General features: G+C 40.8%; 1 protein-coding gene across 4 annotated transcripts in view; it reads left to right on the forward strand.

Annotated features, from left to right (window-relative positions):
* Nucleotides 1-3,718: 3,718 nt before the first annotated feature.
* The window catches only part of ptprub (protein tyrosine phosphatase receptor type Ub), a 241,553-nt gene continuing 227,829 nt past the window's right edge, over nt 3,719-17,442 (forward strand). For 2 of the 4 annotated variants that reach the window (XM_036587018.1, XM_036587027.1), the window contains exon 1: nt 3,957-4,026. In XM_036587018.1, coding sequence (XP_036442911.1) covers nt 3,957-4,026 — 70 coding nt within the window. Of the gene's footprint in view, nt 4,027-17,442 lie in introns of all 4 variants that reach the window. The other 2 variants (XM_036587010.1, XM_036587002.1) reach the window with 2 other exon arrangements.

The raw sequence follows: 17,442 nt of genomic DNA on the forward strand, positions 1-17,442 counted from the left end.
CTTTTAAGTACACAATAGTGATCACAGTATTACAGTGATATTATTTTTGAGTTGAGTTAGCAAACAGTTGGCAAACTTTCCTGTTTACTAATGCTTAAAGTTACAGATGTATGGCTGTAGCTACCTTCTGTATGGGTGCAACAGGTCAAACAAATCAGCCAATCAAAAGGTGAGCTATGCGAGTGTTTTTTCACTCTGGAGGCCCACTGCCCTGTACCTTTTAGTGTTTTCTCTGCTTCCAGCACACCTGATCCAATTAATTAGCTTCTTAACAGAGTTATGGTGGCTATTTTAAAGCAGGAAAAACACTAAATAGTGCAGGGCACTGGGCCTCCAGGACCCAGGTAAAGAAACACGGTGCTATGCTGTGATTGGTTTGCTTAAGTTTCAAAGTGCATGATATTTATATTGAGCATTCTACTGACTTGGTTCAAAGGCATAGTTCAAAACACATTTTGGACTTGATCCTTAGACTAAAATCCTTCTGCTTTAAATGAGCCTATACCTTAAATTATACTTATTTTATTCCATTTTGTTACTGTCAAAACAATAACAACGCTTCTAAAACTTTACCAAATGTCTCGGTAGTGACTGTTTCTGTAGTGACCCTACTCTAAAATGCTGGGCAGTACATGACTAACAAACCCAACTCAGCAGTTGTACACACATAAAATTATAATAGTTCACTCCCAATAGACAGTACCCTATGAATGATGATTTGTATTTTTTTAGCTTAATTAATGCCTTGGCTTTAAATAGATCATATCTATATGTATGTATATATATATATATGTATATATATATATATATATATATATATATATATATATATATATATACATATAATAAGCTCCAGAAACAGGCCATTTCAAATTCATTGTGTTTGTGATGTCACAAAAATCAACTTCTTCAGCCTACATTGGTTTAGCCCTGTCTGTTCACATTGACGTTAGGAGTGTTTCACTGCTTTTTGAATGAGGCACAAGGGCAGCCAATCAGAACAGAAGTCATTTACATAGATCAGTCTTAAAGTCTTATTCATTTCCAAGGAATAAACGGTTGTTGGAAAATGATCATGTGAAATGACAAACAAAATTCCACACAAATATTAAAAGCGGATCTCAGGGGGCAAAAACTGCAGATAAGTAAAATGAATAATGTTAGATATTGCCCCATTAATAGAGTTCAAACACTTGAAAAAGTACCTGCTTAATTACTGACTACCACTGTTGTCATGATGTGTGGAGATCTGAATCTGCTCTGGGCTTCACAGAATCAGAACAGCGGAAAAACGTCCTTGGCTTCCTTCATGTCAGCAACTTGGTTGACCTATGCTTTAACACTGCAGACTGCTCTAGTGGCAGATGACTCACAAAGCCCAGCAAGCAGCAAACCCCAAAACACATCCAATTTGATGTTCAAGCTGTGTCTGTTCCTTTAGTCCTTGTTTGTCAGAGCTGTCATCCGGATGTAGACAGGTGTGCATGTGTGTGTGTGTGTTTGTCATTAGCCTGAACTAATCTTTTATGATTAGGATTTGAGTCATACTGAGCATGTGAGCATCATGGTACTCACCTTAAAACTCTTCCATTGGAATCGCAGCTGTGAAAATAGGTCAAGCCGGGGGGATGAATGTGGGGGAAAAAAGTCCAACTCTAAGCCATTGTGTAAAATTAAATTGATATGAGAAATGTGAATGGATTAGTGTTGGACTATCTGCAACTGCCATCCCTCCTGGCTGTAGGACATGGCTGTACAATAGGTGTCTGAGCTGAGCTGGGCTCCAACTCTAACCTTTTGCTGCTGCTGCTGTTCATGAATCAATAAGCAGACTCTCTTTTGCCATGTCCTAAAAAGATTAACTCAAATCCAGACAACCTGTGGGCCTGCTAAGATAACGTGATGCTGCAGGTCTGAGTTCCAGAGCTGGCTGACTAAATCCTATTGTTTCCAAGGCCAAAGACCTTCTGGACAGAGGTCCGCTCAGGTGCTCAGGAAATGGTGCACCATCTCATAAGACAGCTGTGAATAGCACTGTATAGAGTCAAAGTATGAGATGATTTTGAAGTGATATTAAATACACTCTTTGCTTGCATCACATTTTCAAGTAACATAGAATAAAGCATATAAGAAGCTGGTAGTTGATTGTGGATGGTCATGGTTGTAAATTGCTGCTGCTCGACAAAACACTTCTAATACTTTTTTCCATGTTTAATTGTACACCATTTAAAAAAACACCATCTACCTATTACATTGAGTGAATATTTCATGATGAATGGACCAGTATAAATGATCAAAATTCCAAAATATACATTAGGCAAATATAAAAATGAAAAATATAGAATGCTTTTTTCTTTCTTCTGAATCTTGGAATATAAGACGTAGGAAAATAAGACGTAGTTCAGACAGCAACGATACACAGTGGCCTGCAGTACTACATTATATCAATAAAACGATATTTACTTCTAAACTCTAAGGGCCTATGTGTGGGCACACTTCAACAGTCAGCTCCCTGTCATCACTGCATAACTTGAGTATGCAGTTTAATAGCAGCTACCATATTATTCATAGCACTTACTGAATAATAAGTCTTAAGGTACCTGATAATATGCCTGATGCTAAAAAAAACAGATGAAAAAGTACATGCATCAGCAGCCTGGACAAGTTAACAAATCACACAGCAAAATCCCCAGTGTTGAAACAGTGTTATATTAAGTCATACAGCATTCATTTGTGTCTAGCTGGGCTTACATAAAGGGCTGTTCTGCAGGTGTTCATTCAGCGCTGGGGATTTTGCTGTGCGTTTGTGCTGTTGTAAAATCACTACAAATGAGCTCTCACTTTTAGAGAATGTCTCCTAGAGCGGTTCCTCTAGTCCCCAGGACACTTGGAGCCCAGTTTCAGAAAGACCACACCTGCTTCCTCCCAGCTCCTCATTTACGTCTAGCTGGGCTTAAATAAACACTGCTGGTGTACACTCAGAGCTGGGGATTGTGTGCTATTACGAAATCACTGCAAACCAGCCCTCACTTTCAATCTGGAGAAAGCCTGCATCGTTTTTTTTTAGTCCCTAGGAGAACCTACAGCTCAGTTACAGAAAGACTACCAGCTCCTCAATTAACTTCAAACGAATTCAGGTCTGCTGTTACATACATCCAGAATTTTGTAGACACTTCAGTGTTTCACTGGGTGGCATTCAGCCACAAGACCATTAGTGAGGTCAGGTAGGCCACTGATGTTGGACGATTAGTTCTGGATCACAAACACCGCTTTAACTCATCCTGAACATAATAAATGGAGCCCCATCACTCCAGAGAGTGCAGTTCAAATGCTCGACAGCTCAGTGCTGGGAGCTTTATACCCCTCTAGCCAACAGCTGGCATTGGACATGGTGATCTTAGGCACATTACACAAGCTGTGTGCAAGCAATTGAACACCTGTGTCAGGAATGGGAGCACCTTAAGGTAACTGAATTCACTCATTAGAAGCAGTGTCTGGCATACAGCATAGCAAATGCCATATTTCTCCATGCACTCCACCTGAATCACTAGATTTTCACATACTTCGTATATGAGAGCACTCCACAGCAGTGCCAGTGGATGTGTTCTTTCTAACTGCTGCATGTGAATGTTGCAGTGTGGGGTCTACACGCACACGCTTAAATCCCGCATTGCACCGCATGGGGGCGTCCATCACACACTTAACTCTGCACCCACGTCCAACAACACCAGAAAGTCTGCCTGGGAAAGAAAAAAAAAATCCTAATCCCGTTTTGAACTGTTTACCCTGACGTCAGTCCGCACGGCTCGCAGCTTCTCTCTCTCACTTCTCTGCTCTCTCAACTCCGCTTCGCCCGGGATTTCGGGGACCGATGGACTTGGAGTCCATAACCTACAGACCTGGAGCCACTGACATGATCCCCGTCTGTTTTCCCCAGACTGGACTAAAAGCGTAACATGAATACCTGCGCCATTCTTCTGCTTCTGGCTGTTCAGATTCGCGCCGACAGCGTCGAGGGACCAACAGGTAAAAGTGCCGTTTCTCTACCTGAGCACTTTCAGAAAAGTTCTTCCTGTGTTTGGCGGGAAGGGCACGGCTGACATCCTCTAACGGCTAAATGTTTTGGGGTTGAGCTTCTTCCCCCTGAAATTGTTTACGAACTTTTTTAGCGTGGGAATGTTTGGGGACGGTCTGGTTAGAGGACGAAGACGTGACTCTCTCATGGCTAAAATCGTGTGCTGTTTAAATGTGTTACCTCAGAAAACACGTCTGGATTTGGCTTAGACATGTATTAAAATCCACCTCAAATCCACTTAGACCTGCTCCCAGTCACTTCACAGGCGAGGTGGTAAACTGTTAAGTCTGTAAGAACTGACTTTCCTTCCCCCTCGAGGTACCAGCGTAGTTTTAACGCAGTGTTATATTGCATTAGGGTGTTTAGTTTCATTGTCTAGGCGGACCTGCTTTATTTCTGTCCTCTGAATAAACTGGTTCATGTGATTCATTGTAGTAAATTGATTCCGGGAGCCAGACCTTGTGCATCTTTTCACGGTTGTAATGCGCAGATAACAAGACTACATTTCTAAATGGAACGCATATATTTACACTTATTTAACTTTAATTATGTAAAATACCTCATACTTAAATATAACTTTATTTAGATAAAGTTACACGTTATCCAAAGTAAATTGCAGACTCTCGTTTTCGTGTGTCCTCCGTAGCTAAATGTTACAGTTCCGCCTGATGCGCTACAGAACAGCACATTACTGCTATCGCCGTACGAGAGGACTGGCTGAGATTCTCGCTCTGCGTTATTTTTTTCCCCACCTGCATTCCGGCAGGCCCCGCCCTCGCTAGCTACGATTGTCTTGTAGTCATATTCATAAGCAGAGCTTCGCTCGGATTGGCTAATGCTTCGTACTCACAAGCTAAACGTCCAGCCAATCCTAGCGCTCGTGGGCGGGTATTGTGGCAATACGGGTGGGGAAAAAAACACACACACACTTAAAAGTTACGCAGCACACGGTGAGCGCCCTAAACCAAATGACGCAGTGTGGCTGGAAAAGAGCTTCTGTTGGGCTGCTGTTCTTTCATTTATCAGCTGCTGGGTCCTGTGTGTGAAGCCCGCTTCATATAAGTGAAACTGAAAGATGTTTTATTGGCGAACACTGAGTTTTAAAGCGCTCTATCCAGCTTGCAGAAGAATAACTGGGTTACAGTGAGGGGGCTGTGTTTGAGGATCCAGTGCTGGAAAGGTGATCCCGTGATAAACAAAACTGAACTTGAAATAGGAACAGATTTAAGACCTTATGAGTCTCCATCTACAGAAATATTGAGATTTTTCTCTGTGAGTGTGCCCGGCTCTAGTTACTTTAGGCCTAATTAACACATTCATGTCCGCCAACTAAATTTAGTATGAAAAGGAAAAATGACACCAAATGTGTCCTAATTGTCTAAAAAAGAAATTCTTTATACATTTTTTTGTACGTTGGATGAATATTTAACAGTATGCATGAGTTTTTTGATTATATACTTGAATTCACAATCAAATTTGGATTTTTCTATTCTTTTGCTAAAAATCAGTAGTCACATGACACATGATAAAATCTCACTTATTGGCCATGTGGTTTGATTGATTTGAGAAATGTCTTCCAATTTGTGCATAAGCTAGCTCAGAGAACATATGGATGAAAGGAAATTTCAAATTTCAAATATGGACGTTCAAATATGGATAATGGGCTAATGATCTGCCCTAGAAAAGCAGTTATTTCTCACACAGTCAGTCAGTCAGTTGGTCAGTCATACATTTTCTCACAGACTTCATGTGTTATTTCTCTAGAGAGCAGTGCTGTGTTGCTGATAGCACTTTGCACTCAGCTACAGTCTGTTGGGAAACACAGCCTATAGTTCGGCTTGCCTGAGCAACTTGACAAACAGTCGTGATCCGTCTGAGGAAGTTATTGATTTTCAGTTAACAAAATGGCTTCCATTTAGCAAGCTGTCAAGCAACAGGGGTGTGTGTCCATTGCTGGGTGGGACATTTTCCATTGTAATCTCAGAGTCCTATCTCATTAAGATCTCTGACACTCAGATCCTGACTTATGTTATTCTCTTCTGCCTGAGTTCGAAGGAGTAATCCGTTTATAATGTGTGGTGTTGCTGTTTGCGCCATGGCCTTTTTTCCCCTTTTTTGTGTGGTTGGCTGAAGCTGTGAACATCTGAAATGAGTTGTTTGTAGATGCTATAACAGTTTATCACGTCTCTTTCACTAATATACTCTCTTGAAGACTAATGTTACCTGCCTCCAAGCTTTGCTTTCTTAATTAACTGAATCAAATTTTATTATTTTTTTAATTATTTTATAATTAGTTTATTACCGTATAATGACTGTAGTTTCCCTAAACACTGATAAATGAGAGCGTTTCATTGATAGAAAATGAGAAGAAAAGGGTAATTACCTTCCACGTTTTTCCTGCTGCAAGACTGGCTGACTTATTTAAAACATAAAGTAAGCATCCTTTCCACCAGATAGTCTGATAAAATGCAATTATAGACAATTACGATTCCCCATAACAGCTCTGAACTGCAGAGTGATCACAAGATGCACCTGTCATTTATTTCTCTTCTGAAGGACATTTTATTCTTTCACGCTCCTCCTTGCCGTAGCTGTAGACGCTTTCATAATCTTATTCATGCAGTGATGCAGAAATTGTCCGCCATAATGAGGAGAATGAAGCACATCATTAAGACGAATAGTTTGAATTTTGAAAATAATTAAAACCCATGAAGATAATTAAAAGAGCTCAAATGGAACGGTGAGGCAGTGCGAAGGCTGTGCCAGTGTTGTGTGAGACTTGAAATGTACTGGGCTTTTTATCTGCTTTTGTGACATTGCAGTTTTATAGAGTCAGCACATTATGTCTGTAAAAATGTGTTACAGACAGCTCCTTCGCTCACTGTTTTAAAAGACTGATTTAATTTTATTTTTATAGTAAAGAGTAGTGTTTTTGTGTGGAGGAGGTATTTTGAATAGTGAACAGCAGGGATTGCCCAAATAATAAAATACTTGTGTATTAGCTCATTATGTTTGTAATTGTTTCTCGGAAGCATTATCTTTTTAGGCAACGAAAATCATACCCTAAAATAAATTTCATCTGCAAAGGCCTTGAAATAGAAGCATTACTGTTAATATAATCACATCATAAATTCAAGCCAGGCATCCACGTCACAACGCCCAGAGTACAACAAACTGCAACGTTTTCCATGTGGCTACTGAAGGAAAAAGAATCGGACACCTAAAGCTGCTTACCTAACATGGAAAATGTCTGGAAGTTCCTAACGCTATCCGAAAGGTTAGTTTTATTGGAGAGCGCCGCCCACTTTCGCACCCAATCAACAAGCAGTGCTCATACTACAAGTGGTGTAAAAGCAGCTTGCCACCAACAAGAGCAGCTAGCACAGCGCATACTGCATTCAGTGAGAAAGCAGCTTAAGAAGTAATGTGTGGGACGTGTAGCTTGTACATGTAGCTTCCATACATTGTTAGTACAGTGCAGGAGCTGCTCTGTAACAAGATGATCACATTCAATTAAATCATTGTTTTAGACGGTTTAGAACAGGCCTGTCACAATTAATACATATTTGGTTGATCACAATTATTTGAACTGATTGCGGTTATTTTCACAGTTGTTAGCTTCCACAATCATATGTACATGTTGCAACAAACAAAATGTGAATTGTTTGTGCATTTTCAAGTAAAATAAATGACAATGCAATTATTGAGACATGTCACAGGTCTTACACAAACAACAAAAGTTCTACTTATTGTACAACTTGGTGCCTTTAGAGAGAAGTGTTTAGTAATGTTTGTTAATTTGATGCTTTTCTCAACAACACCTTCAGAAGGCAGCAGCAAGTAATGTATGTTTGAGATTCAACTGTTTCTGTCATCAGTTGCGAGCCACTAGGTATTGATAGCAAGAGAGTGAAATAGCTGATCAGTCAATTAGGCCACTTTAGGTTTATACCTTAAAATCTATATACAGTGAATTAAATAGGCAATCAAATTGTTAATAGCAGTTATTTATGTGGCAGTAAATCATCAACTAAAATTTCATGATTATTTAAAGTCTAGTCTAGAAAGCTATAGAAAGTGGGAATGTGTGATTTAATTAGATCTTTATGAAGTTTCCGCTTTATTGAACCACAAATGAAAAAAAAACACAGATTTTGAAGGCCACAAGATGCACATCTCGCACAGCCGGTGTGAATTGAAACACTTATTAGAATGGAAGCTTATCTGTTCCAATGAGATGGACGACTAAAAACGCTTCAAACGTTATTAATGGTTACATTAGGGTGATTTTGAGAATGAGTTATCAAGCACTTATTTAGAAATATCAGTGAGTAATTGAAGCCTGTAAAATGCTGTTTGGCCAGCCCTGGTAAACAGTCTGGACTGTAGGATTGTGCAATTATGCTTTTGAGTCCTGTGAGCCAAACTGTAAAAGGTTATTTATTGAGAGGGGAAATTTATCTCCTTTAGGGATATAACACATCAAGTTACATCATCCATACTCACAGGGCTCATATACTGTTGTTTATTGAGGAAAGTTGAATTTGTTTCACTCTGAATCCTTCAGCATATTAAAATTGAATTTGTCATACCATGACATTTTGCAGCTGATGTTTTGTATTTTCAAGAAAAAAACTTCTTGACAGAGCAGCTGGATTGGTCAAGGGCAAGCAAGGGTACTTTTGTGGACTTCTTTAACTCATTTGTCGTAATCTTTAGTGGGGATAGAATGCGTACCCATACACCATCTGTCCTGCTGAATACAAGCTCACATTCTCGGGTGCTGTTGTCTGTGGAAATGTCACATCACACATCTTATTGAGGAATGAGCCTCCTCCCATTGTTTGCAAGGGAGGCTGCTTTGCAGTGGTTACATGCAGGCTGCTAATGAAGCAGGTGTATGTGGAGGTAAGGCTCTGAGCGAATGGGCACAAGACAAAGAGCTAGTGGGTTTTCCCCTACTGACGACGTAAGCTAACCGAGCAAGCCTGAACCTCTGTGCAGACTCACTGACGCCCAGGTGCAGAGCAGCAGACCAAAGGAGGTCTCAGATGTACAAACTAAAGACTTGAAGATATCAAAGAGAAATGAAGTCATTTGCCAGAGTTCCTTTGACTTCTACTAATTGCAGAGCTCCTTTGAAAAAGAGCAATTTGGGTGGGGTGACTGAAATCATAACCCCCTTTTTAATTTCAGGAAATCGTCTGTTTTTGTTACCTTTGGATTTCCCTCCATGGTGTAAGCTAAGGTGACCTTGTCTTTGTTTTCCCTCTAGCATTCAGCCATGGCTGCCAAAGTAACGAATGAGCAGTGTCAGACATAGTTTCAAGGCAACAGCTGAGAGTGCCTGTTCTAGAACATCTGAAGGAGTCCGTCTCTTGTCGACAGTGTTTTCTTTGGACTTCTCTGTTGACTGTTCTGGGCATTGGAGAAGGGGAGGGGGACTGCCAGAGGGCCCTTTTTCCCCCATCTCTTCAAACAGCAGTTCAGCGCTGAGTCACATCTGATGGGAAAAGAGTGAAAAACAAGAGAGCGACTGAGACCTGGCTTTTCTTTATTGTCTCTGGAAGGACCGTTTAATTCCTCTGTGATTTATTGATGGTTTTGAAAAACAGTTCCGTTTCAAGGGGCCCGGATGGAGATCTGCTTCACAGGGCTGTGTGCGAGGAACTGCCGTTTGGTTGATGAAATCATACACACTCTCTTTTTTTGCGAGCAGAAGATTAGCAGGGCATTCAGAGTGACCTATAGTTCCTGTTGAGGCCTCAAAGCCCAGCACACTTTGTTATAGCAGGGCTGGGCTGGGCTTTCACCTCAGCTCGGATCAATGTTAATGTGCAGTGGTGTGGAGCTCTGCCAGTCTCCGACTTTGCTACAACTCAAGGAGCTCTTTTAAATCAAACTTTCTCAAATGTGCTTTGTAGGGATTCAGCACGACACCTTCCTTTATAATTTGTATGCCATCTTTTCGCAGTACTGCTGGTAGCTGAAGACCTGAGAGGCATTTCCATGAGATCAGTGCCCAGTGGACATGATTTGATATGATTAATTTTTTTTTAACATCAAGAAATCTTCAATTACATATTGGTCTTAGAAAAAAAACAGCTTTTCCCACCTCAGTAAGCATTTAATTTTTTATTTTTTATGGCAAATGGCACAAAGAAGTCCAACCCTATCTTACTCATATATCTTATTAAGCTGTGACAGTGGGGAATGTGATGGGCTGGAGTATTTCATGCAAAACTGGCTGCCACCAGACCTTCTAATGTCAGTTAACAGTAAAATATATGACAATTCTGTGGACATGACAAAAAATGAATGAAAAACTGTTTGCACAAAAAAAACAAAAGAAAAAACAAACAGTTATCTCCAGAATGGTAATTTTACAGCAGCCCTCTGAATGTCGGGCCCCGTGAAACAAGAGAAAGTGAAAACATTCTTTACTGTTAATGGGAATTAATGTAGTAATATTTATTTCAAAACATGTTGGAGCAGGTCTTTTGGCCAATTCATTGAGAAATTTTGACACTGTAAAAGACAGGTGCTGTGCTCAAATGATGTGGCAAGATGAAAAAGTGGAAGGGTTTTTTTTTCTTTTGAACAGCAATGATATTTAAGTTTGAAAAATGCTTATCACATTTTATCCCTTATACATTGCATCAGATGTTGTGGACTCAATTGGCACTTTTTTTCATGGAATGACTCCTTGAAAGTGTCATGAAAGTGTTTTTTTCCCCTTCTGTTTGTTTACTGTCTCCTCGCATAGCTCAGCTAAATGAGAGGTCTGCACCTTCTCACAACACTAACACAGCCATCTTCCTAATGACTTCCAGTCAGTGCAGAAAAACCTAAGGCAGGTTTTTCGTTTTCAAATGTTTTAGCTCTTTTCTGAGGCCACTGTGCTGGGACACTTGTGCTGTCCTGCAGGTCAGCTTGCTCTCCATCATGTGATCTGAGGGCAGAGGGCTCTTAGCCCTTGTGTCTCTCCTGTCATTTCTCCTCGTCTTGTCCTTTGTGTGGCTGCCTCGTCATCACAGAACCATGTATGATAGTCAGGAACCCCCCTGAGCCCCTGAAAGGAACTGTTGTTAGAAAAACCACTGAGGCTTAGGAGGTAATTGCACATGATATGCTTTGTTGTGCTGTGGTCTCCTTAAATGAGAGCCATAGAGGGGTCAAGGAGCAGTGGGTGCTCAACAGAGGTCTGGGCTCAGAGTCTGGAAAGGTATTTTTTCCACAAAGGAGTTAAATGAGCTTGAAATATTGGATTTAAAAGATTCAGCCGTGTTGTAAGTGAGCCTTTGTTCTTCCACACTGAAAGAATGTCAAGAATGCAAAAGTAACATTCCACAAATCTTTTCCCCCCCCTTTTTTCTTTTTGGGACTTTTTTTCTTTAAGCATCAAGTCTGACAAAAATCCTGACATTGTGGCAAAGTATGCATTGAATTAGCAAGGAGCTCTTGCTTCATCACCCCTTTGCTTGCAGGTGTTGATCCTCACAGTTCAGTTTTACACTTTTCTTATGAAATGAATAGTCCCAGGATCCAGCCACCTGATTTGATTTGCCAACATCTATTGATTTGTATTTGAATGTGAATTTCACTGCTGGTTTTGAATCCAAAGTGATGCACAATTAAGGTGATTCTTTTTTAAATGCGGAAATCCATGAAGCAGTAGGGCATAGTGAGGAGCAAGCACAGCATGTATCTTAACATGTGATATATGACATGATCTCGTTCAGCAAAACTCGGATTTTTAGTTATGCCAGTTATTGAACAAAATATCCAGTGTAAAAGATGAAAATAGTGTGCAAAGGAATAACACCCATTGCTTTGACTGGATCTGCTGTATGGTATATTTAGTCTTCTGGCTGCTAAAAAAGAAAAGTAGGGAAAAATGGTTGCAGACTGTCGATCTGTATCCACTGCCCACTGTGATCTAGTGGGCAGACAATTCAGAAGACTCTGTAGATGTATTAAAGATTGGTAATGGAATGTCACAGTTCATCACTTATCATCAGAAAGCTCTACTCTAATTTGATGTGGAATTTGAGGGGTGTTGATAACTCAAGATATCAACCCCCTGTATCAATAGGGCCGATATCAGCAGAAAATGCTTGAGCAGAAACTGGAGGGTAAGTAAGAATGAATCCAGTACAATGCTGTAACAAATCTAACCTGATGTACCACACCCTTGTGTTGTATTGTGTCATGTTGTTAACTGTGTATTTGCTTCTGTGAGGTGGTAGAGTGTTTGAGTGGCAGAAAAGTGCAGATAAACAAGAAGCTCAGCTTCAGTTTATGCTCCACACATATAGATTCCAACAAAAGTAAAGAGACTGAATGGTGTGCGGTAGCCTGTAGCCTATACTTTTTTTGGGTAATTATTATAAAATTTTGAATAATGCCTTACAGTTTCCAATATCAAATTTGTTTGAAATGCCTTTCTCTTGTATTGGTATCAGAAAAGAGAAGGTGGTATTGTTCCATCTCTATTTATATCTCAAACAACTGTCTAAGAGAACATACTGTGAATGTTTTAGTGGGAACATGTTTGGTTTTAAAGGGTTAATATTTCTTGCATTTCCAGTCTGTGTAGCCCAACTACTTCTTCTGTTCTGAAACTCATTTTAGTCTCACTGTCCTTTTCATCTTGTCCAAAAGCAAATGTCCTCAGTTATTGTTCTCAGTGGATTTTCTTGCTGTTTGGTAATCAAGTGCAACTGCTTTGTGTGTTTTTATTAAATACACTATATATCCACTTGGGTGAATTATATCCACAGAAACCTGCAGCCACTAAAGGTTCATGCTGTTAAAGAGATCTATTATGTTTTCTTTTTCTTTAGCTGCAGTGCTGTGTTCGTTCAGCGTGCGCCTTTCTGTCGCAGGGCTGTACATAACGGTTATGTGCGTGCACATAAAGTTCAATTTATGACTAAATGAATTTGCCAGACTGCATCCCTCTGACCTTTTGGATCATGTTTTACAGCAAAGCAAAATGGAAATAGGGCTTTATGAAGTCTCTGGTTATCATTGTGGGTGAGCGTTTGTGTGTGAATGTATGAGAGAAGGAGAATGAATAAGAGTGCATGTGCCTTCGTCTGTCATTGTGATGGCTAGAAGAGTACAGGAGTGATAGGAGTGAACTCTCTGGCCACGGATGTGTCATGCCCGTTGTATCAGAGGCCCCAGGGAGTACTCGGCTCCTCACTGCCCCTCTCTGTCTTTGACAGGCTGGAGGATTTACAGCGAGCCTACTCTCATCCTCCACACCTCTGTGCCCTGATAGCCTGCTTCACAGTGCCCCTGTCCAAGAGAGATTAATGCTGTATTGATTCTTGAAATCTGGCAAGTCCATTCCACTAAGATTTCATCAAACCCAGAGCAATGCCTCTTTGATATAAGAGTGAAACTATAGGGCACTTGGGGTGGTCAGCTCATATTAATCTGGTCATATTAAGGCTGGTAACAGAATTTGAATACTTGATGAGACTGGTAAGGGAGTTGTTGAAACATCTTGAGCCTAGAAGGTTGTTACTGAGTCTTACTGTTATCCTTACAGTTATCTTTACTATCAGTTCGGTGAGCTGAGCTGAAAGGTAGTATGAACTAGCCGGAAGTTTTCAGGTTCGCCCACATTCTGAAGGCTTTCCACTATTGTTTGGTTTGAATGCAGAGTGATTCACAGTGATTGCCTGCTGCTCCAGTGAAAGAGCCCATAGGTCCCATACGTTACTTGAACAAGCCTAGGTTAGGATAAGTCTGATTTTTACAAGCTGACAAAGATGTACACGGTACTTTTTAATGCTGTTATCCTCACATCTTGTTCCGTTTGTCTCAGCATGGCTCCTACAGCTAAGAATACATAGACCACAGAGTACTTTTTGTACAAGTCTGATTTCTTGTAATCTGAACCGCACAGCAGGGCCCCGCTTTTCTACTGAACAGGGAAAATAGCATCTATGCTAGTTACAGCAAATGTGTACAACATCCCACATGTAAAAAATGGTAATTTATGTGTCTCATGGAAAACGTTAGCATCTTGATATGGTTTGAGGTGTACATATATATTTAAACAATGCTTGTTTTTACTGTTACAGGGGTCTGTTAACATGGTAATGGGGTTACCCAACCCCTGCCACGGGCCTAAGTCATATGTGTACATAACCTAAGCAAAATGTCCGCAACTCCTTCCCCAAAAAGAAGTGCTTTCAAAGAGAAGTAGGCCTTTGTAGCTGTACATAGTAAGCTAACTTCTAGAAAACATTGACAGTGCTTTCGGCAGTCGGAAAGGCAGGAACGTTTTCATGGATCAAAGATGCAGCCTGTCACGTCTTGTTAGAGCTCAGCATAAACCCAACTTGCCTGAAGATCTCCCACTCTTCCTCTCTGACTCAGACACCCACATGCCATAGGATCCTCAGCACGTTTTGCAGGATCTAATGATTGTGCTCCTAGTTAAAACATCATTCTATCATCTGTGGGGTGGGCATGGGGCAGTGTACTGGGAACAGAGGCCAAGCGATGCTGTAGTTTCAGAAACCTACCTGACTCACTTTCCTGAAGTTGGGATGGGCAACTGGCACCGTGTCAAAGCCGCTAGCTTTCTCCTCCTGCAGCAGATGAACTGTCTCCCATCCTGACGCCCAGCAGCCTCTGCTCCCTTCCCGCAGCGCCAGCAGCCGCCGTCTCCGCAAACAGAAAGTGGGTCTGCAAGACAGATGCTGCGAGTCCTATTCCTCACCCCATCCTCAGAGAGGCCGCTGTCGCGAGTGTTTATTTTTAGCTCGTTTGGCCGCTTTTCAAGTTCTACCTCAGCCTGTGTCTCTGGACCTGCTGATATGTTCTGCATGTAGGAGCGTTATTAATATTTCAGTGGAGCTTTCAGCAAGCCTCTGTTAAGTTTAAATATTTCCCAGCTCGCAGAGGTGAAGGGTTAGTGCCGCTCCCACCCAGTGATTCCAGCAGAAGCCCTCAGCTTAGCTTGGCTTGCGTCAGCTCTCTGTAGTTGGTTGACACTGTAAAATATAAAACCACTTTAAGAACCAAAATGGCTCCTCCACTTCTCTGCATAGTGAACTGAAGCCCATAGTTGGATTTAGGGCTGCAAATAGTGCTTATCTTTGTACTTCAGGTTATGTGATAAATCAACTAGTTCAAACCATCGTTACAAGTTCTGGTTGTGTGCGACACGTGATTTCTTCTTAATGGTGCAACTAAACAACAAAACCAACTGAAGCCAAACCACCCCCAGTGCTTCCTGTAGTGAACTGCAATCTGTCAGAATAGCCATGTCTGCCATATGAGCATTATAGAGCATTAGAGAACTCTTTTTAAGGTGTACTGTAGAATTATAGTCAAGACCTCTAGAGGTGAGTCTGAGTCAAGACCGAGACCCCGACACTTCTGAAAGCAAATGATGGTAAGGTTAAAGTTCTCTGTCCTTTCTTCTTTAAAACATATTCAGAAGTCACCACCTAAAGTCAGTTGAATATAAACCAAGCAACAATAAGCCATTTTTATTATTAAATGAAACACAGTAATAATAACATTCTAATCTGCCCAAAGGGGATGTTTGAATTTTAGAAACAATGAACATCAACAAGCAAATAATGCCTAGTTCACTATCATGGAAAAGATCAGTTGGAACCCAAACTGGTAGCTAACAGATTTGATTTAAACATGCAGAGTAAGGACTGTTTTATTCTGTTTGAAGGTTTTCTTGTTATTCAATAATAATAGAAAAATAAATTTAGTTTTCAGTTACCTCAGAGGCATTGCACGCTGCTTGTCTTGAGACGAATTTCTGAATCCACCTTACCCGTAGACTGAGACAAGACTGAGTTCCAATGGTGTCGAGACAGAGCTTGGTCATTAGACCAAAACCGGATTCGAGTACTTCAACACTAGCAGTGTATCGACAATAAAAATCCATATCAGCATTTTTTAATAATCAATGTGGTTGACTTTGTCAGCTAATCATTGTTGCCCTAGTTGGATTCTTCCACATCAAGGAAAATGTGGGATTGTAAGCTGGGGTAGCTGCTTCCCATGGGCATCATTAAGCAAATGTCTTTGTGACGGCCAGGCATCATTCTGCCCATTATCATGTCGCTTTCATTAAGTCCTTACGAGCGAGAGAGTGAGCTGGAGGTGTGCAGTGCTTTCAGCCCCATTCCTCGTTAAATGAATTATAGCTGCCTGTTTCAACAGCATAATTTAAACTGGTCGGATTCACACTTCAAGCTAGAAATTTACTGTTTCTTCTGCCACTTGGGTTCTGTCTCTCAGCCTTTTTTTATTCCTCTTGCCATGTCACATAAAAAGGAAGCGTTCTATCTATTACTTTTGTGCTCTCACTCTCTCTTTCTCTGTGTTCCTCTTTATCTCACTTTCCTGTGTTCTCACTCTCTTTCTCTTTCTCTCATTTTCTCTTGCTCTGTCTCTCTCCCTTTGTGGCTGACTTTGCCCTGGTGTGACAGCTGCTCTTGACAGGTTATGGCATGACTGCACCAGATGTCAGCTGGGACTACATTGCCCCAGCACACCTCTCCTTCACACCTGCCCGTTCTCCCTGAGCTGCTCTCTCTGTCACCTGTCTATCTGTGTGAGGGGTGCAGAGTGACCCTTCCCTATGGTCCTCCAGGCTCTGCCTGCATCCTGAACAGGCTTTCTCACAGAAAATATCTTTTATGTGGGCATGATACTCCAGGGAGTTGGGGGCAATTACTGTGAAAGCCTATAGTGATGTGCTAAACACTGTATTAACCCCTTAAACCTTAAAAGCTCGAATGTTGGCCGACACTTCAGTTCTCTACTGAAATATCTGCAAGCACCTACATATTATACCTACATATTATAACCTACATATTAATTGCATATTAATGGTTACTGAATAATCCATGGTAGCTCCTGAATAAAAAGAATTTAGATTAATAACTACTGAATAGTAAACGTTGAATTCAAGGGTTTTAGCCTTATTGAACAGAGCATCTTGTCGGTGGTCCATTCTGAGAAATTGGCAGTGACCCCTTAAACTCATTTAAATCTGCCACCAGAGGAGTTACGGTGCATGCATGTGCACCTTGAGCATAGTAAAAAATATCAGCATGTAGAATTGGAGCTTTCTGTGTGCTACTGTGTTTCTATCACTGTATAAAAGATGCACAAGGCTTATTTTATTGTTGGATGTACTGTGATTGTTTTCAGAGTAAGTGTGCAAGCTCAACCAGACAGCAATCCAGATAGGTAAGTGCTAATCAGAGTAACAATAAAATATGACTAATGTGTGACTTTCGTTTCTATTCTTGTGATATTCTGAAAAGTTGTTCGTGATACAAACAAAAAAATCAAGTCTTTGGCTTTGT

Source organism: Colossoma macropomum, unplaced genomic scaffold (assembly GCF_904425465.1).
Source record: "Colossoma macropomum unplaced genomic scaffold, Colossoma_macropomum, whole genome shotgun sequence".
Lineage (NCBI taxonomy): Eukaryota > Metazoa > Chordata > Actinopteri > Characiformes > Serrasalmidae > Colossoma > Colossoma macropomum.